We start from the raw sequence: 22,947 nt of genomic DNA on the forward strand, positions 1-22,947 counted from the left end.
TACCGACCAGTACCTGTAGTCATTAACCATGTGGTGATACCGACCAGTACCTATAGTCATCATTAACCATGTGGTGATACCGACCAGTACCTATAGTAATCATTAACCATGTGGTGATACCAACCAGTACTATAGTCATTAACCATGTGGTGATACCGACCAGTACCTATAGTCATCATTAACCATGTGGTGATACCGACCAGTACTATAGTCATTAACCATGTGGTGATACTGACCAGTACCTATAGTCATCATTAACCATGTGGTGATACCGACCAGTACCTATAGTCATCATTAACCATGTGGTGATACCGACCAGTACCTATAGTCATCATTAACCATGTGGTGATACCGACCAGTACCTATAGTCATCATTAACCATGTGGTGATACCGACCAGTACCTATAGTCATCATTAACCATGTGGTGATACCGACCAGTACCTATAGTCATCATTAACCATGTGGTGATACCGACCAGTACCTATAGTCATCATTAACCATGTGGTGATACCGACCAGTACCTATAGTCATCATTAACCATGTGGTGATACCGACCAGTACCTATAGTCATCATTAACCATGTGGTGATACCGACCAGTACCTAGAGTCATCATTAACCATGTGGTGATACCGACCAGTACCTATAGTCATCATTAACCATATGGTGATACCGACCAGTACCTGTAGTCATTAACCATGTGGTGATACCGACCAGTACCTATAGTAATCATTAACCATGTGGTGATACCAACCAGTACTATAGTCATTAACCATGTGGTGATACCGACCAATACCTATAGTCATCAGTAACCATGTGGTGATACCGACCAGTACCTATAGTCATCATTAACCATGTGGTGATACCGACCAGTACCTATAGTCATAATTTACTATGTGGTGATACCGACCAGTACCTATAGTCATCATTAACCATGTGGTGATACCTACCAGTACCTGTAGTCATTAACCATGTGGTGATACCGACCAGTACCTATAGTCATCATTAACCATGTGGTGATACCGACCAGTACCTATAGTAATCATTAACCATGTGGTGATACCAACCAGTACTATAGTCATTAACCATGTGGTGATACCGACCAGTACCTATAGTCATCATTAACCATGTGGTGATACCAACCAGTACTATAGTCATTAACCATGTGGTGATACCGACCAGTACCTATAGTCATCATTAACCATGTGGTGATACCGACCAGTACCTATAGTCATCATTAACCATGTGGTGATACCGACCAGTACCTATAGTCATCATTAACCATTTGGTGATACCGACCAGTACCTATAGTCATCATTAACCATGTGGTGATACCGACCAGTACCTATAGTCATCATTAACCATGTGGTGATACCGACCAGTACCTATAGTCATCATTAACCATGTGGTGATACCGACCAGTACCTATAGTCATCATTAACCATGTGGTGATACCGACCAGTACCTATAGTCATCATTAACCATGTGGTTATACCGACCAGTACCTATAGTCATCATTAACCATGTGGTGATACCGACCAGTACCTATAGTCATCATTAACCATGTGGTGATACCGACCAGTACCTAGAGTCATCTTTAACAATGTGGTGATACCGACCAGTACCTATAGTCATCATTAACCATGTGGTGATACCGACCAGTACCTGTAGTCATTAACCATGTGGTGATACCGACCAGTACCTATAGTAATCATTAACCATGTGGTGATACCAACCAGTACTATAGTCATTAACCATGTGGTGATACCGACCAATACCTATAGTCATCAGTAACCATGTGGTGATACCGACCAGTACCTATAGTCATCATTAACCATGTGGTGATACCGACCAGTACCTATAGTCATCATTAACCATGTGGTTATACCGACCAGTACCTATAGTCATCATTAACCATGTGGTGATACCGACCAGTACCTATAGTCATCATTAACCATGTGGTGATACCGACCAGTACCTATAGTCATCATTAACCATGTGGTGATACCGACTAGTACCTGTAGTCATTAACCATGTGGTGATACCGACCAGTACCTATAGTCATCATTAACCATGTGGTGATACCGACCAGTACCTGTAGTCATTAACCATGTGGCGATACCGACCAGTACCTATAGTCATCATTAACCATGTGGTGATACCGACCAGTACCTATAGTCATCATTAACCATGTGGTGATACCGACCAGTACTATAGTCATTAACCATGTGGTGATACCGACCAGTACTATAGTCATTAACCATGTGGTGATACTGACCAGTACCTATAGTCATCATTAACCATGTGGTGATATCGACCAGTACCTATAGTCATCATTAACCATGTGGTGATACCGACCAGTACCTGTAGTCATTAACCATGTGGTGATACCGACCAGTACCTATAGTCATCATTAACCATGTGGTGATACCGACCAGTACCTATAGTCATCATTAACCATGTGGTGATACTGACCAGTACCTATAGTCATCATTAACCATGTGGTGATACCGACCAGTACCTATCGTCATCATTAACCATGTGGTGATACCGACCAGTACCTATAGTCATCATTAACCATGTGGTGATACCGACCAGTACCTATAGTCATCATTAACCATGTGGTGATACCGACCAGTACCTATAGTCATCATTAACCATGTGGTGATACCGACCAGTACCTATAGTCATCATTAACCATGTGGTGATACCGACCAGTACCTATAGTCATCATTAACCATGTGGTGATACCGACCAGTACCTATAGTCATCATTAACCATGTGGTGATACCGACCAGTACCTGTAGTCATTAACCATGTGGTGATACCGACCAGTACCTATAGTCATCATTAACCATGTTGTGATACCGACCAGTACCTATAGTCATCATTAACCATGTGGTGATAACGACCAGTACCTATAGTCATCATTAACCATGTGGTGATACCGACTAGTACCTGTAGTCATTAACCATGTGGTGATACCGACCAGTACCTATAGTCATCATTAACCATGTGGTGATACCGACCAGTACCTGTAGTCATTAACCATGTGGCGATACCGACCAGTACCTATAGTCATCATTAACCATGTGGTGATACCGACCAGTACCTATAGTCATCATTAACCATGTGGTGATACCGACCAGTACTATAGTCATTAACCATGTGGTGATACCGACCAGTACTATAGTCATTAACCATGTGGTGATACTGACCAGTACCTATAGTCATCATTAACCATGTGGTGATACCGACCAGTACCTATAGTCATCATTAACCATGTGGTGATACCGACCAGTACCTGTAGTCATTAACCATGTGGTGATACCGACCAGTACCTATAGTCATCATTAACCATGTGGTGATACCGACCAGTACCTATAGTCATCATTAACCATGTGGTGATACCGACCAGTACCTATAGTAATCATTAACCATGTGGTGATACCAACCAGTACTATAGTCATTAACCATGTGGTGATACCGACCAGTACCTATAGTCATCAGTAACCATGTGGTGATACCGACCAGTACCTATAGTCATCAGTAACCATGTGGTGATACCGACCAGTACCTATAGTCATCATTAACCATGTGGTGATACCGACCAGTACCTATAGTCATCATTAACCATGTGGTCATACCGACCAGTACCTATAGTCATCATTAACCATGTGGTGATACCGACCAGTACCTATAGTCATCATTAACCATGTGGTGATACCGACCAGTACCTATAGTCATCATTAACCATGTGGTGATACCACCAGTACCTATAGTCATTAACCATGTGGTGATACCGACCAGTACCTATAGTCATCATTAACCATGTGGTGATACCGACCAGTACCTGTAGTCATTAACCATGTGGTGATACCGACCAGTACCTATAGTCATCATTAACCATGTGGTGATACCGACCAGTACCTGTAGTCATTAACCATGTGGTGATACCGACCAGTACTATAGTCATTAACCATGTGGTGATACCGACCAGTACCTATAGTCATCATTAACCATGTGGTGATACCGACCAGTACCTATAGTCATCATTAACCATGTGGTGATACCGACCAGTACCTATAGTCATCATTAACCATGTGGTGATACCGACTAGTACCTGTAGTCATTAACCATGTGGTGATACCGACCAGTACCTATAGTCATCATTAACCATGTGGTGATACCGACCAGTACCTGTAGTCATTAACCATGTGGCGATACCGACCAGTACCTATAGTCATCATTAACCATGTGGTGATACCGACCAGTACCTATAGTCATCATTAACCATGTGGTGATACCGACCAGTACTATAGTCATTAACCATGTGGTGATACCGACCAGTACTATAGTCATTAACCATGTGGTGATACTGACCAGTACCTATAGTCATCATTAACCATGTGGTGATACCGACCAGTACCTATAGTCATCATTAACCATGTGGTGATACCGACCAGTACCTGTAGTCATCATTAACCATGTGGTGATACCGACCAGTACCTGTAGTCATTAACCATGTGGTGATACCGACCAGTACCTATAGTCATCATTAACCATGTGGTGATACCGACCAGTACCTATAGTAATCATTAACCATGTGGTGATACCGACCAGTACTATAGTCATTAACCATGTGGTGATACCGACCAGTACCTATAGTCATCATTAACCATGTGGTGATACCGACCAGTACTATAGTCATTAACCATGTGGTGATACTGACCAGTACCTATAGTCATCATTAACCATGTGGTGATACCGACCAGTACCTATAGTCATCATTAACCATGTGGTGATACCGACCAGTACCTATAGTCATCATTAACCATGTGGTGATACCGACCAGTACCTATAGTCATCATTAACCATGTGGTGATACCGACCAGTACCTATAGTCATCATTAACCATGTGGTGATACCGACCAGTACCTATAGTCATCATTAACCATGTGGTGATACCGACCAGTACCTATAGTCATCATTAACCATGTGGTGATACCGACCAGTACCTATAGTCATCATTAACCATGTGGTGATACCGACCAGTACCTAGAGTCATCATTAACCATGTGGTGATACCGACCAGTACCTATAGTCATCATTAACCATGTGGTGATACCGACCAGTACCTGTAGTCATTAACCATGTGGTGATACCGACCAGTACCTATAGTAATCATTAACCATGTGGTGATACCAACCAGTACTATAGTCATTAACCATGTGGTGATACCGACCAATACCTATAGTCATCAGTAACCATGTGGTGATACCGACCAGTACCTATAGTCATCATTAACCATGTGGTGATACCGACCAGTACCTATAGTCATAATTTACTATGTGGTGATACCGACCAGTACCTATAGTCATCATTAACCATGTGGTGATACCTACCAGTACCTGTAGTCATTAACCATGTGGTGATACCGACCAGTACCTATAGTCATCATTAACCATGTGGTGATACCGACCAGTACCTATAGTAATCATTAACCATGTGGTGATACCAACCAGTACTATAGTCATTAACCATGTGGTGATACCGACCAGTACCTATAGTCATCATTAACCATGTGGTGATACCGACCAGTACCTATTGTAATCATTAACCATGTGGTGATACCAACCAGTACTATAGTCATTAACCATGTGGTGATACCGACCAGTACCTATAGTCATCATTAACCATGTGGTGATACCGACCAGTACCTATAGTCATCATTAACCATGTGGTGATACCGACCAGTACCTATAGTCATCATTAACCATTTGGTGATACCGACCAGTACCTATAGTCATCATTAACCATGTGGTGATACCGACCAGTACCTATAGTCATCATTAACCATGTGGTGATACCAACCAGTACCTATAGTCATCATTAACCATGTGGTGATACCGACCAGTACCTATAGTCATCATTAACCATGTGGTGATACCGACCAGTACCTATAGTCATCATTAACCATGTGGTTATACCGACCAGTACCTATAGTCATCATTAACCATGTGGTGATACCGACCAGTACCTATAGTCATCATTAACCATGTGGTGATACCGACCAGTACCTAGAGTCATCATTAACCATGTGGTGATACCGACCAGTACCTATAGTCATCATTAACCATGTGGTGATACCGACCAGTACCTGTAGTCATTAACCATGTGGTGATACCGACCAGTACCTATAGTAATCATTAACCATGTGGTGATACCAACCAGTGCTATAGTCATTAACCATGTGGTGATACCGACCAATACCTATAGTCATCAGTAACCATGTGGTGATACCGACCAGTACCTATAGTCATCATTAACCATGTGGTGATACCGACCAGTACCTATAGTCATCATTTACCATGTGGTGATACCGACCAGTACCTATAGTCATCATTAACCATGTGGTGATACCTACCAGTACCTGTAGTCATTAACCATGTGGTGATACCGACCAGTACCTATAGTCATCATTAACCATGTGGTGATACCGACCAGTACCTATAGTAATCATTAACCATGTGGTGATACCAACCAGTACTATAGTCATTAACCATGTGGTGATACCGACCAGTACCTATAGTCATCATTAACCATGTGGTGATACCGACCAGTACCTATAGTAATCATTAACCATGTGGTGATACCAACCAGTACTATAGTCATTAACCATGTGGTGATACCGACCAGTACCTATAGTCATCATTAACCATGTGGTGATACCGACCAGTACCTATAGTCATCATTAACCATGTGGTGATACCGACCAGTACCTATAGTCATCATTAACCATGTGGTGATACCGACCAGTACCTATAGTCATCATTAACCATGTGGTGATACCGACCAGTACCTATAGTCATCATTAACCATGTGGTGATACCGACCAGTACCTATAGTCATCATTAACCATGTGGTGATACCGACCAGTACCTATAGTCATCATTAACCATGTGGTGATACTGACCAGTACCTATAGTCATCATTAACCATTTGGTGATACCGACCAGTACCTATAGTCATCATTAACCATGTGGTGATACCGACCAGTACTATAGTCATTAACCATGTGGTGATACCGACCAGTACCTATAGTCATCAGTAACCATGTGGTGATACCGACCAGTACCTATAGTCATCATTAACCATGTGGTGATACCGACCAGTACCTATAGTCATCATTAACCATGTGGTGATACCGACCAGTACCTATAGTCATCATTTACCATGTGGTGATACCGACCAGTACCTATAGTCATCATTAACCATGTGGTGATACCGACCAGTACCTATAGTCATCATTAACCATGTGGTGATACCGACCAGTACCTATAGTCATCATTAACCATGTGGTGATACCGACCAGTACCTATAGTCATCATTAACCATGTGGTGATACCGACCAGTACCTGTAGTCATTAACCATGTGGTGTTACCGACCAGTACCTACAGTCATCATTAACCATGTGGTGATACCGACCAGTACCTATAGTCATCATTAACCATTTGGTGATACCAACCAGTACCTATAGTCATCATTAACCATGTGGTGATACCGACCAGTACCTGTAGTCATTAACCATGTGGTGATACCGACCAGTACCTATAGTCATCATTAACCATGTGGTGATACCGACCAGTACCTATAGTCATCATTAACCATGTGGTGATACCGACCAGTACCTATAGTCATCATTAACCATGTGGTGATACCGACCAGTACCTATAGTCATCATTAACCATGTGGTGATACCGACCAGTACCTATAGTCATCATTAACCATGTGGTGATACCGACCAGTACCTATAGTCATCATTAACCATGTGGTGATACCGACCAGTACCTATAGTCATCATTAACCATGTGGTGATACCGACCAGTACCTATAGTCATCATTAACCATGTGGTGATACCGACCAGTACCTATAGTCATCATTAACCATGTGGTGATACCGACCAGCATATCCAGACTATCGGTCTGTCGTTAGGATATACCACTGAAATGTACATTCATTTAAAATCAGTGTTTACCTGAAACCTAAATGGGCTCATAACTACTGATTTTGTTGATCTGCTCTACGTATCTCCCTCCAGGTAAGGAGGGTGGAGGGGAGAAGGACGGTCTGTCTCTCCGGGGAGAGGGAGGTGAGACTGGGGAGCTGCTCCCGGGGAAGTCCCTAGTCTTCGCTGCCATGGAGCTTATGGTGTTCATCCTGGTTCGTCACTTGCCCCAACTCAACACCAGGTAATATACGAATATAGTATTTTAACAGGTAATATATGAATGTAGTATTTTAACAGGTAATATATGAATGTAGTATTTTAACAGGTAATAAATGAATGTAGTATTTTAAATATATGTTTTTGCTTATCGGGTCGTTCTGTTGTAACCTGTCAGGGTTGTTCTGTTGTAACCTGTCAGGGTCGTTCTGTTGTAACCTGTCGCGGTCGCTCTGTTGTAACGTGTCGTTCTGTAGTAACCTGTCAGGGTCGTTCTGTTGTAACCTGTCAGGGTCGTTCTGTTGTAACGTGTCGTTCTGTTGTAACCTGTCGGGGTCGTTCTGGTTGTAACGTGTCGGGGTCGTTCTGTTGTAACGTGTCTTTCTGTAGTAACCTGTCAGGGTCGTTCTGTTGTAACCTGTCGGGGTCGTTCTGTTGTAACCTGTCAGGGTCGTTCTGTTGTAACCTGTCAGGGTCGTTCTGTTGTAACCTGTCAGGGTCGTTCTGTTGTAACGTGTCTTTCTGTAGTAACCTGTCAGGGTCGTTCTGTTGTAACCTGTCGGGGTCGTTCTGTTGTAACCTGTCAGGGTCGTTCTGTTGTAACGTGTCCTTCTGTTGTAACCTGTCAGGGTCGTTCTGTTGTAACCTGTCAGGGTCGTTCTGTTGTAACCTGTCAGGGTCGTTCTGTTGTAACCTGTCAGGGTCGTTCTGTTGTAACCTCTCAGGGTCGTTCTGTTGTAACGTGTCAGGGTCGTTCTGTTGTAACGTGTCAGGGTCGTTCTGTTGTAACCTGTCAGGGTCGTTCTGTTGTAACCTGTCGTTCTGTTGTAACCTGTCAGGGTCGTTCTGTAGTAACCTGTCAGGGTCGTTCTGTTGTAACCTCTCGGGGTCGTTCTGTTGTAACCTGTCGGGGTCGTTCTGTTGGAACCTCTCAGGGTCGTTCTGTTGTAACGTGTCAGGGTCGTTCTGTTGGAACCTGTCAGGGTCGTTCTGTTGGAACCTGTCAGGGTCGTTCTGTTGGAACCTCTCGGGGTCGTTCTGTTGTAACCTGTCGGGGTCGTTCTGTTGGAACCTCTCAGGGTCGTTCTGTTGTGACGTGTCAGGGTCGTTCTGTTGGAACCTGTCAGGGTCGTTCTGTTGGAACCTGTCAGGGTCGTTCTGTTGGAACCTGTCAGGGTCGTTCTGTTGGAACCTGTCAGGGTCGTTCTGTTGTAACGTGTCAGGGTCGTTCTGTTGTAACGTGTCAGGGTCGTTCTGTTGTAACCTGTCAGGGTCGTTCTGTTGTAACCTGTCGTTCTGTTGTAACCTGTCAGGGTCGTTCTGTTGTAACCTGTCAGGGTCGTTCTGTAGTAACCTCTCGGGGTCGTTCTGTTGTAACCTCTCGGGGTCGTTCTGTTGTAACCTGTCGGGGTCGTTCTGTTGGAACCTGTCAGGGTCGTTCTGTTGGAACCTGTCAGGGTCGTTCTGTTGTAACGTGTCAGGGTCGTTCTGTTGTAACGTGTCAGGGTCGTTCTGTTGTAACCTGTCAGGGTCGTTCTGTTGTAACCTGTCGTTCTGTTGTAACCTGTCAGGGTCGTTCTGTTGTAACCTGTCAGGGTCGTTCTGTAGTAACCTCTCGGGGTCGTTCTGTTGTAACCTCTCGGGGTCGTTCTGTTGTAACCTGTCGGGGTCGTTCTGTTGGAACCTCTCAGGGTCGTTCTGTTGTAACGTGTCAGGGTCGTTCTGTTGGAACCTGTCAGGGTCGTTCTGTTGGAACCTGTCAGGGTCGTTCTGTTGGAACCTGTCAGGGTCGTTCTGTTGTATCAGGGTCGTTCTGCTGTAAACTGTCAGGGTCGTTCTGTTGTAACCTGTCAGGGTCGTTCTGTTGGAACGTGTCAGGGTCGTTCTGTTGGAACGTGTCAGGGTCGTTCTGTTGGAACCTGTCAGGGTCGTTCTGTTGTATCAGGGTCGTTCTGCTGTAAACTGTCAGGGTCGTTCTGTTGTAACCTGTCAGGGTCGTTCTGTTGTAATACCCTGGTTAACCTGCTTGGAAAATTATTGATTTCCTGCCTTTTTTTAACTGACGTTTGCAACCCTAATAGTACAGCATCTTTGGGTCATTGAAAAGCCCAAACTTATGTTTTTTCATTCCCAGGGTGAACGAGTCCCCCAGCCACCTGCCCCTCCGACCCCAGCCTCGTCTGCCTGAGGAGAGCACCCGGCTGGTGGCTCACACCGTCTCTATACTGGCTGAACTGCCGTCGCTATGCTCCCCCGCAGGTAACACACAGACAAAAACACCTGACCACACAGACTCAGAATGTCTCCTATAATTCATTGCCTTGTTGTGGTGTGTTATACTGCTAATAGCAAAGTTCTAGTGTTCATCTCTCCGCCTTAGATTCAGTCTGGCTCAATGGCCTCTCTCCCGTTGGATCCGTCTCACCCTGGGTCTGTGGTTGTTATGTCTGAGACTGAAGCTTTCTGAGGATCAGATTATCCTGGAAATCAACTGAGTCACACTGGGTGTGAAACAATAGAGAAACAGAGAAGATTCAGTTAGGATGTCAGGGCTACTGACAGATTAGCGACAGGGATTTCGGGGCCACTGACAGATTAGGGACATGGATTTCAGGGCCACTGACAGATTAGGGACAGGGATTAGGGACATGGATTTCAGGGCCACTGACAGATTAGGGACAGGGATTTCAGGGCCACTGACAGATTAGGGACAGGGATTTCAGGGCCACTGACAGATTAGGGACAGGGATTTCAGGGCCACTGACAGATTAGGGACAGGGATTTCAGGGCCACTGACAGATTAGGGACAGGGATTTCAGGGCTACTGACAGATTAGGGACAGGGATTTCAGGGCTACTGACAGATTAGCGACAGGGATTTCAGGGCCACTGACAGATTAGCGACAGGGATTTCAGGGCTACTGACAGATTAGCGACAGGGATTTCAGGGCCACTGACAGATTAGCGACAGGGATTTCAGGGCTACTGACAGATTAGGGACAGGGATTTCAGGGCCACTGACAGATTAGCGACAGGGATTTCAGGGCTACTGACAGATTAGGGACAGGGATTTCAGGGCTACTGACAGATTAGGGACAGGGATTTCAGGGCTACTGACAGATTAGGGACAGGGATTAGGGACAGGGATAACATTATGTTTATAGAAAGGGTCTGTTTGCCTTGTTGACATATATAAGGTGCATTCTGCAATGGTTACTGCCGTCCAATCGTCATTTCTATTAGTGTGGGATGGAGTGAAGGATTACATTTTCAATGACGGCAGACCTTGTCAGCTCAACGCTCTTACCACTAGGCTACCCTGCCGCCCCTAAAGGATACAAGTCGGTCTCTCTGTCATTCTTCATTACTAAAGGATACAAGTGTCATTACTAAAGGATACAAGTCTCTCTCTGTCATTCCTAATTACTAAAAGATGCAAGTGTCTCATTCCTCATTACTGAAGGATACAAGTCTCTCCCTCATTACTGAAGAATACAAGTCTCTCTCTCTGTCATTCCTCATTACTGAAAGATACAAGTCTCTCTCTCATTCCTCATTACTGAAGGATACAAGTCTCTCTCTCTCATTCCTCATTACTGAAGGATACAAGTCTCTCTCTCCCTCATTCCTCATTACTGAAAGATACAAGTCTCTCCCTCATTACTGAAGAATACAAGTCTAACTCTCTGTCATCCCCCCCCTCCCACCCCCCCACCCACAGGCAGCATGACCATCCTCCCGACTGTACTCTTCCTGATAACCGGGGTCCTGAAGGAGACGGCTGTGAAGACACCTGATAACTCCATACCCCTGCCAGTCTCAGGTACACAAACACACACACACACACACACACACACACACACACACACACACACAAAACATTTATAAAGACACCTGATAACTCCATCCCCCTGCCAGTCTCAGGTGCACACACACACACACAGACATGTATAAAGATACCTGATAACTCCATCCCCTGCCTGTCTCAGCTGCTCTACAGGGTATAAAGACTATCATTACCTCTCCTCTGGCCCGGGCTGAGAAGACTCCCACTCAGTGGACAGGACTGATTAGGAGTAGTCTGGCTTCTGTTCTAGAATATTCTCAACCAGGTAATATACACACTGTTCTAGAATATTCTCAACCAGGTAACATACACACTGTTCTAGAATATTCTCAACCAGGTAACATATACACACTGTTCTAGAATATTCTACACCAGGTAACATACACACTGTTCTAGAATATTCTCCACCAGGTAACATACACACTGTTCTAGAATATTCTCCACCAGGTAACATACACACTGTTCTAGAATATTCTCCACCAGGTAACATACACACTGTTCTAGAATATTCTCAACCAGGTAATATACACACTGTTCTAGAATATTCTCAACCAGGTAATATACACACTGTTCTAGAATATTATCCACCAGGTAACATACACACTGTTCTAGAATATTCTACACCTGGTAACATACACACTGTTCTAGAATATTCTCCACCAGGTAACATACACACTGTTCTAGAATATTCTCCACCAGGTAACATACACACTGTTCTAGAATATTCCCCACCAGGTAACATACACACTGTTCTAGAATATTCTCCACCAGGTAACATACACACTGTTCTAGAATATTCTCCACCAGGTAACATACACACTGTTCTAGAATATTATCCACCAGGTAACATACACACTGTTCTAGAATATTCCCCACCAGGTAACATACACACTGTTCTAGAATATTCTCCACCAGGTAACATACACACTGTTCTAGAATATTCTACACCAGTTAACATACACACTGTTCTAGAATATTCTCCACCAGGTAACATACACACTGTTCTAGAATATTCTCCACCAGGTAACATACACACTGTTCTAGAATATTCTCCACCTGGTAACATACACACTGTTCTAGAATATTCTCCACCAGGTAACATACACACTGTTCTAGAATATTCTACACCTGGTAACATACACACTGTTCTAGAATATTCTCCACCTGGTAACATACACACTGTTCTAGAATATTCTCCACCAGGTAACATACACACTGTTCTAGAATATTCCCCACCAGGTAACATACACACTGTTCTAGAATATTCTCCACCAGGTAACATACACACTGTTCTAGAATATTCTCCACCAGGTAACATACACACTGTTCTAGAATATTATCCACCAGGTAACATACACACTGTTCTAGAATATTCCCCACCAGGTAACATACACACTGTTCTAGAATATTCTCCACCAGGTAACATACACACTGTTCTAGAATATTCTACACCAGGTAACATACACACTGTTCTAGAATATTCTCCACCAGGTAACATACACACTGTTCTAGAATATTCTCCACCTGGTAACATACACACTGTTCTAGAATATTCTCCACCAGGTAACATATACACACTGTTCTAGAATATTCTCCACCAGGTAACATACACACTGTTCTAGAATATTATCAACCAGGTAACATACACACTGTTCTAGAATATTATCAACCAGGTAACATACACACTGTTCTAGAATATTCTCCACCAGGTAACATACACACTGTTCTAGAATATTCTACACCTGGTAACATACACACTGTTCTAGAATATTCTCCACCTGGTAACATACACACTGTTCTAGAATATTCTCCACCAGGTAACATACACACTGTTCTAGAATATTATCAACCAGGTAACATACACACTGTTCTAGAATATTCTCCACCAGGTAACATACACACTGTTCTAGAATATTCTCCACCAGGTAACATACACACTGTTCTAGAATATTATCAACCAGGTAACATACACACTGTTCTAGAATATTCTCCACCTGGTAACATACACACTGTTCTAGAATATTCTCCACCAGGTAACATACACACTGTTCTAGAATATTATCAACCAGGTAACATACACACTGTTCTAGAATATTCTCCACCAGGTAACATACACACTGTTCTAGAATATTATACACCTGGTAACATACACACTGTTCTAGAATATTCTCCACCTGGTAACATACACACTGTTCTAGAATATTCTCCACCAGGTAACATACACACTGTTCTAGAATATTATCCACCAGGTAACATACACACTGTTCTAGAATATTCTCCACCTGGTAACATACACACTGTTCTAGAATATTCTCCACCAGGTAACATACACACTGTTCTAGAATATTATCCACCAGGTAACATACACACTGTTCTAGAATATTCTCCACCAGGTAACATACACACTGTTCTAGAATATTCTCCACCTGGTAATATACACACTGTTCTAGAATATTCCCCACCAGGTAACATACACACTGTTCTAGAATATTCTCCACCAGGTAACATACACACTGTTTTAGAATATTCTCCACCAGGTAACATACACACTGTTCTAGAATATTCTCCACCAGGTAACATACACACTGTTCTAGAATATTCTCCACCAGGTAACATACACACTGTTCTAGAATATTCTCCACCAGGTAACATACACACTGTTCTAGAATATTATCCACCAGGTAACATACACACTGTTCTAGAATATTCTCCACCTGGTAACATACACACTGTTCTAGAATATTCTCCACCAGGTAACATACACACTGTTCTAGAATATTCCCCACCTGGTAACATACACACTGTTCTAGAATATTCCCCACCTGGTAAAATACACACTGTTCTAGAATATTCCCCACCTGGTAAAATACACACTGTTCTAGAATATTCTCCACCTGGTAACATACACACTGTTCTAGAATATTCCCCACCTGGTAAAATACACACTGTTCTAGAATATTCCCCACCTGGTAACATACACACTGTTCTAGAATATTCTCCACCTGGTAACATACACACTCTTCTAGAATATTCCCCACCTGGTAAAATACACACTGTTCTAGAATATTCCCCACCTGGTAAAATACACACTGTTCTAGAATATTCCCCACCTGGTAACATACACACTGTTCTAGATTATTCTCCACCTGGTAACATACACACTGTTCTAGAATATTCCCCACCTGGTAAAATACACACTGTTCTAGAATATTCTCCACCAGGTAACATACACACTGTTCTAGAATATTCTCCACCAGGTAACATACACACTGTTCTAGAATATTCTCCACCTGGTAACATACACACTGTTCTAGAATATTCTCCACCAGGTAACATACACACTGTTCTAGAATATTCTCCACCAGGTAACATACACACTGTTCTAGAATATTCTCCACCAGGTAACATACACACTGTTCTAGAATATTCTCCACCAGGTAACATACACACTGTTCTAGAATATTCTCCACCAGGTAACATACACACTGTTCTAGAATATTCTCCACCAGGTAACATACACACTGTTCTAGAATATTATCCACCAGGTAACATACACACTGTTCTAGAATATTCTCCACCAGGTAACATACACACTGTTCTAGAATATTCTCCACCTGGTAACATACACACTGTTCTAGAATATTCTCCACCAGGTAACATACACACTGTTCTAGAATATTCTCCACCAGGTAACATACACACTGTTCTAGAATATTCTCCACCAGGTAACATACACACTGTTCTAGAATATTCTCCACCAGGTAACATACACACTGTTCTAGAATATTCTCCACCTGGTAACATACACACTGTTCTAGAATATTCTCCACCAGGTAACATACACACTGTTCTAGAATATTCTCCACCAGGTAACATACACACTGTTCTAGAATATTCTCCACCAGGTAACATACACACTGTTCTAGAATATTCTCCACCTGGTAACATACATCCGGTTCTAGAAGGATTCCTGGTAGCCAGGTGTTTCCCATCTACCCATTGTGTCAGGATGCTGTGTAGGTGGCTGCCCAGCCGTGGCCTGCTGATAATGCTGTAATTGACCTTTAATTATGTGTTCCTCAGATGAGTCTCGTCCCAACATGGATGAGGTCAGTATGCTGACAGCCATGACCCTCTTCCTGCTGTCTGCCAGTTCAGAGGTCATAGGAGTCACTGTGCTGCAGCAGGGTTGTATGGAACGCTATAGGAACGCACTCCTCTCCTCTGACCCCTGGGTACGCACACACACACACACACACACACACACACACACACCGCCTCATCTCCTCTGACCCCTGGGTACGCACACACACACACACACACACTGCCTCGTCTCCTCTGACCCCTGGGTACGACACACACACACACACACACACTGCTTCACTAAAGCGTTGAACTCCTCTGACCCCTGGGTACGCACACACACCGCCTCATCTCCTCTGACCCCTGGTACGCACACACACACACTGCTTCATTAAAGCATTGAACTCCTCTGACCCCTGACCCCTTTAATGTCTATTGTCTCTTCTATTACCCTGCTCTAAGACACATACCCCCCCCCCCCCCACCCAGTCTCCAGTGGTCCCTGAATGTCAGTAATCTGTTTCTCCCTCTCAGGTCCAGGCGCGGTGTTACCAACTCCTCCTGTCCGTGTTCCAGCACCCCAGCCGTGCGTTATCCACCCCCTACATCCACGCCCTGGCGCCTCTTATGGTGGAGAAACTGAAGGGGGTGGAGAGGAGTCGCCCAGGCACGGTCACGGAGCTGCAGGCCGTTCAGGAGGGCATCAGGGTTCTGGAGAACCTAGTGGGCATGGCAGAGGAACAGAACCGTATGTACCGTTGGTAGCAATGCTGTACACACAGGGTTAAAACGGTCACGGACCTGCAGGGCCGTACAGGAGGGCATCGGGGTTCTGGAGAACCTAGTGGGCATGGCAGAGGAACAGAACCGTACCACCATGGCCTGAATGTGGGGCACAAGCATCTCGATCAAATGTTGACCTCCGATAACCCCAATCTAGATGCAGTTTATTCCCTTCAGTATTTTACTACTGAAACTATCCACCTGACAGATCATTCAAAGGGTCAGACGGCTTTCTCTGCATGTTTTCACCGACATGAAATGCCAGATTCCAGATTCGATTGGTTTTATTCCTGAGTAAAGATCATGCAGGGACATATAAGAGTTTGTAATAAAAAAAAATCTGATTTTCAGGATATTTTCAGTTTATGGTTCAGTAGAGAAACTGGTGAGAACATAATTGAGTTGTCTTCCTGGTGTCCTATTCGAGTTGGGTAACCTGTTAGAGGTACACATCTCCCTATAAAGACATTCATTGATCTGTACACATCTCCCTATAAAGACAACCATTGATCTGTAAAAGCCTTTCTGTAACTAAATGCCTCTTTTCATACGTTTCCTTGTATTCTGGGAGTGGTAGTCTGGATTTAAGGTCTGGGGTTTTAGACTTGGTGTGTGGAGTAGAGGGGAGGGGTAGTCTGGATTTAAGGTCTGGGGTTTTAGACTTGGTGTGTGGAGTAGAGGGGAGGGGTAGTCTGGATTTATGGTCTGGGGTTTTAGACTTGGTGTGTGGAGTAGAGGGGAGGGGTAGTCTGGATTTAAGGTCTGGGGTTTTAGACTTGGTGTGTGGAGTAGAGGGGAGGGGTAGTCTGGATTTATGGTCTGGGGTTTTAGACTCGGTGTGTGGAGTAGAGGGGAGGGGTAGTCTGGATTTATGGTCTGGGGTTTTAGACTCGGTGTGTGGAGTAGAGGGGAGTGGTAGTCTGGATTTATGGTGTGTGTGTAGTAGAGGGGAGTGGTAGTCTGGATTTATGGTGTGTGTAGTAGGGGGGAGTGTTAGTATGGACTTATGGTCTGTGGTTTTAGACTCTGTGTGTGGAGTCGAGCAGCTGAACTGTGAGAGTTCGTGTTCTCATGCTTCCAATATGTATGAGTTGATTCTCCTCTGTACTGTAGGTCAGACTAATCTTTATGAATCACAGTATTTGATGTCCTCTGTCTCTTGCATCTCTCCCTCCCTCCCCCGTTTCCCTCTCCCTCCCTCTCCCCGTTTCCCTCCCTCTCCCCGTTTCTCTCCCTCTCCTCCCCGTTTCCCTCTCCCCGTTTCCCTCTCCCTGTTTCCCTCTCCCTCTCCTCCCCGTTTCCCTCCCTCTCCTCCCCGTTTCCCTCCCTCTCCTCCCCGTTTCCCTCCCTCTCCTCCCCGTTTCCCTCCCTCTCCCTGTTTCCCTCTCCCTCTCCTCCCCGTTTCCCTCCCTCTCCCTCTCCTCCCCGTTTCCCTCCCTCTCCCTGTTTCCCCCTCCCTCTCCTCCCCGTTTCCCTCCCTCTCCCTGTTTCCCTCTCCCTCCCTCTCCTTCCCGTTTCCCTCCATCTCCGTTTCCCTCTCCCTCCCTCTCCTTCCCGTTTCCCTCCCTCTCCCTGTTTCCCTCTCCCTCTCCTCCCCGTTTCCCTCCCTCTCCTCTCCCTCCCTCTCCTCCCCGTTTCCCTCCCTCTCCTCCCCGTTTCCCTCCCTCTCCTCCCCGTTTCCCTCCCTCTTCTCCCCATTTCCCTCCCTCTCCCCGTTTCCCTCTCTCTCCCCGTTTCCCTCCTCTCCCCGTTTCCCTCCCTCTCCCTCTCCGCCCCGTTTCCCCCTCCCTCCCTCTCCCCGTTTCCCTCTCCCTCCCTCTCCCTCCCTCACTACGTCTCCACCCGGTTCCCTCTCTTCAACAGGGGTACAGTTGCTGGCTCTGCTCGTCCCCACCCTGGTCTCCTATCTCCTGGATGACAAGGCCTTCTCCTCTGCTCCTCCTGCCTCCAAGGGCCTACATGAGTTTGCTCTCCAGAACCTGATGCGGATCGGGCCCCTCTACCCAGCTGCCTTCAAGACAGTGATTGGAGCCGCACCTGAGCTCAAGACCCGCCTTGAGTCGGCCGTCAGAGCCAATCAGGCGAGCAGCAAAGCCAAAGCAGCAGCCCTATTGGCCCAGCCAACTGTGCAGGCCGCGCCCACCATCAAACTCAAAACTAGTTTCTTCTAAATATCCCTGAAATGCAGAATACTTTATCATCCTGGTGTAATGTTGTTGTCGTCTGATACGTCTCTAAGATGTTCTTTATTTAACTTGGTTCTCGGTGGATGAGATTTTTCTACTTAGTTTTCTTGAAGTCGGCAGGTAGCGGCAGGTAGCCTAGTGGTTAGAGTGTAGGGGCGGTAGGTAGCCTAGTGGTTAGAGTGTAGGGACGGCAGGTAGCCTAGTGGTTAGAGTGTAGGGGCGGTAGGTAGCCTAGTGGTTAGAGTGTAGGGGCGGCAGGTAGCCTAGTGGTTAGAGTGTAGGGGCGGCAGGTAGCCTAGTGGTTAGAGTGTAGGGACGGCAGGTAGCCTAGTGGTTAGAGTGTAGGGACGGCAGGTAGCCTAGTGGTTAGAGTGTAGGGAAGGCAGGTAGCCTAGTGGTTAGAGTGTAGGGACGGCAGGTAGCCTAGTGGTTAGAGTGTAGGGACGGCAGGTAGCCTAGTGGTTAGAGTGTAGGGAAGGCAGGTTGCCTAGTGGTTAGAGTGTAGGGGCGGCAGGTAGCCTAGTGGTTAGAGTGTAGGGGCGGCAGGTAGCCTAGTGGTTAGAGTGTAGGGACGGTAGGTAGCCTAGTGGTTAGAGTGTAGGGACGGCAGGTTGCCTAGTGGTTAGAGTGTAGGGGCGGCAGGTAGCCTAGTGGTTAGAGTGTAGGGGCGGCAGGTAGCCTAGTGGTTAGAGTGTAGGGGCGGCAGGTAGCCTAGTGGTTAGAGTGTAGGGACGGCAGGTAGTCTAGTGGTTAGAGTGTAGGGACGGCAGGTAGCCTAGCGGTTAGAGTGTAGGGACGGCAGGTAGCCTAGTGGATAGAGTGTAGGGACGGCAGGTAGCCTAGTGGTTAGAGTGTAGGGACGGCAGGTAGCCTAGTGGTTAGAGTGTAGGGACGGCAGGTAGCCTAGTGGTTAGAGTGTAGGGGCGGCAGGTAGCCTAGTGGTTAGAGTGTAGGGACGGCAGGTAGCCTAGTGGTTAGAGTGTAGGGACGGCAGGTAGCCTAGTGGTTAGAGTGTAGGGACGGCAGGTAGCCTAGTGGTTAGAGTGTAGGGGCGGCAGGTAGCCTAGTGGTTAGAGTGTAGGGGCGGCAGGTAGCCTAGTGGTTAGAGTGTAGGGGCGGCAGGTAGCCTAGTGGTTAGAGTGTAGGGACGGCAGGTAGCCTAGTGGTTAGAGTGTAGGGGCGGCAGGTAGCCTAGTGGTTAGAGTGTAGGGGCGGCAGGTAGCCTAGTGGTTAGAGTGTAGGGGCGGCAGGTAGCCTAGTGGTTAGAGTGTAGGGGCGGCAGGTAGCCTAGTGGTTAGAGTGTAGGGGCGGCAGGTAGCCTAGTGGTTAGAGTGTAGGGACGGCAGGTAGCCTAGTGGTTAGAGTGTAGGGACGGCAGGTAGCCTAGTGGTTAGAGTGTAGGGACGGCAGGTAGCCTAGTGGTTAGAGTGTAGGGACGGCAGGTAGCCTAGTGGTTAGAGTGTAGGGGCGGCAGGTAGCCTAGTGGTTAGTGTGTAGGGGCGGCAGGTAGCCTAGTGGCTAGAATGTTGGACTAGTAACCGAAAGGTTGCAAGATCGAATCCCCGAGCTGACAAGGTACAAATCTGTCGTTGTGCCCCTGAACAGGCAGTTAAACCCACTGTTCCTAGGCCTTCATTGAAAATAAGAATTTGTTCTTAAACTGACTTACCAAGTTAAATAAAGGTAAAATAAATATAATAATAATAATGTCCAGGAAACAAGTATGTAAATAATATAATTAAAGGGTGTTTTCATATCCACTTCCACAACCCCTGTAGAGAGAGAGAGTACTGCTTTGGATGTCATCTGAATGTATTGTTACTATTTTAGAGATGGATCTCATTTTTACATCTTAAATGGCATGCTATTCCCTATGTAGTGCACTTCCTTTTGACCAGAGTAGTGCACTCCCCTTTTGACCAGAGTAGTGCACTCCCCTTTTGACCAGAGTAGTGCACTCCCCTTTTGACCAGAGTAGTGCACTCCCCTTTTGACCAGAGTAGTGCACTCCCTTTACCCAGAGTAGTGCACTCCCTTTTGACCAGAGTAGTGCACTCCCTTTTGACCAGAGTAGTGCACTCCCCTTTTGACCAGAGTAGTGCACTCCCTTTTGACCAGAGTAGTGCACTCCCCTTTTGACCAGAGTAGTGCACTCCCTTTACCCAGAGTAGTGCACTCCCTTTTGACCAGAGTAGTGCACTCCCTTTACCCAGAGTAGTGCACTCCCTTTGACCAGAGTAGTGCACTCCCTTTACCCAGAGTAGTGCACTCCCTTTACCCAGAATAGTGCACTCCCTTTGACCAGAGTAGTGCACTCCCTTTACCCAGAGTAGTGCACTATTTAGGGAATATAGGATGCCATTTGGGACTCTTTCCATTGAACATGTAAAGGGACCTACTTCAAAAGAATGTAACTGAGTATAGTTTGTTCTGTATTTGCTTCCTTATTGGTCTGACGTCATCATTCCGCGCGGACTCTTGTACTCCGTGAGTCTTGGTTACAGCGTTTGTTAAGGCTGATGTGTCAACGTGGCTGTGTCCACTGTAAGACGGGATTCAATCGTGGGTATGTTTGTAATGGAATGTGTTTGTTGCATGTGGAAACTTGAGCAGAAATGGGTCTACCTTTTAAGTAAAATGGGTCTACCTTTAAGTAAAATGGGTCTACCTTTAAATAAAATGGGTCTACCTTTAAGTAAAATGGGTCTACCTTTAAATAAAATGGGTCTACCTTTAAGTAAATTGCTTGTTTTCGATGTTCTTGTCTTGAGGCTTTAAAAGTCACCCAAGACATCCTTTTTAATAATGCATTGAAGTGTTTGGCATCTGCTGTTCATAAAGTATTTTACTTGCTGATCCTGTGTATTAAATAGACCTCACAGACCAGTCCTCTACATCACATTAAATAGACCTCACAGACCAGTCCTCTACATCACATTAAATAGACCTCACAGACCAGTCCTCTACAACACATTAAATAGACCTCACAGACCAGTCCTCTACAACACATTAAATAGACCTCACAGACCAGTCCTTTACAACACATTAAATAGACCCCACAGACCAGTCCTTTACAACACATAGACCTCACAGACCAGTCCTCTACAACACATAGACCTCACAGACCAGTCCTCTACAACACATAGACCTCACAGACCAGTCCTCTACAACATATTAAATAGACCTCACAGACCAGTCCTCTACAACACATTAAATAGACCTCACAGACCAGTCCTCTACAACACATTAAATAGACCTCACAGACCAGTCCTCTACAACACATTAAATAGACCTCACAGACCAGTCCTCTACAACACATTAAATAGACCTCACAGACCAGTCCTCTACAACACATTAAATAGACCTCACAGACCAGTCCTCTACAACATATTAAATAGACCTCACAGACCAGTCCTCTACAACACATTAAATAGACCTCACAGACCAGTCCTCTACAACACATTAAATAGACCTCACAGACCAGTCCTCTACAACACATTAAATAGACCTCACAGACCAGTCCTCTACAACACATTAAATAGACCTCACAGACCAGTCCTCTACAACACATTAAATAGACCTCACAGACCAGTCCTCTACAACACATTAAATAGACCTCACAGACCAGTCCTCTACAACACATTAAATAGACCTCACAGACCAGTCCTCTACAACACATTAAATAGACCTCATAGACCAGTCCTCTACAACACATTAAATAGACCTCACAGACCAGTCCTTTACAACACATAGACCTCACAGACCAGTCCTCTACAACATATTAAATAGACCTCACAGACCAGTCCTCTACAACACATTAA

General features: G+C 45.2%; 1 protein-coding gene across 8 annotated transcripts in view; it reads left to right on the plus strand.

The window, feature by feature from the left end:
- The window catches only part of heatr5b (HEAT repeat containing 5B), a 275,921-nt gene extending 256,549 nt beyond the window's left edge, over positions 1–19,372 (plus strand). For 6 of the 8 annotated variants that reach the window (XM_036945947.1, XM_036945948.1, XM_036945949.1 and 3 more), the window contains 7 exons: positions 8,103–8,253; positions 10,363–10,487; positions 11,949–12,050; positions 12,217–12,339; positions 16,158–16,309; positions 16,692–16,905; positions 18,804–19,372. In XM_036945947.1, the coding sequence (XP_036801842.1) occupies positions 8,103–8,253; positions 10,363–10,487; positions 11,949–12,050; positions 12,217–12,339; positions 16,158–16,309; positions 16,692–16,905; positions 18,804–19,111 (1,175 nt within the window). In that variant the 3' untranslated portion in view covers positions 19,112–19,372. Of the gene's footprint in view, positions 1–8,102; positions 8,254–10,362; positions 10,488–11,948; positions 12,051–12,216; positions 12,340–16,157; positions 16,310–16,691; positions 17,027–18,803 lie in introns of all 8 variants that reach the window. The other 2 variants (XR_005036414.1, XR_005036413.1) reach the window with 2 other exon arrangements.
- Positions 19,373–22,947: the final 3,575 nt, after the last annotated feature.

Source organism: Oncorhynchus mykiss, chromosome 16, assembly GCF_013265735.2.
Source record: "Oncorhynchus mykiss isolate Arlee chromosome 16, USDA_OmykA_1.1, whole genome shotgun sequence".
Classification (NCBI taxonomy): domain Eukaryota; kingdom Metazoa; phylum Chordata; class Actinopteri; order Salmoniformes; family Salmonidae; genus Oncorhynchus; species Oncorhynchus mykiss.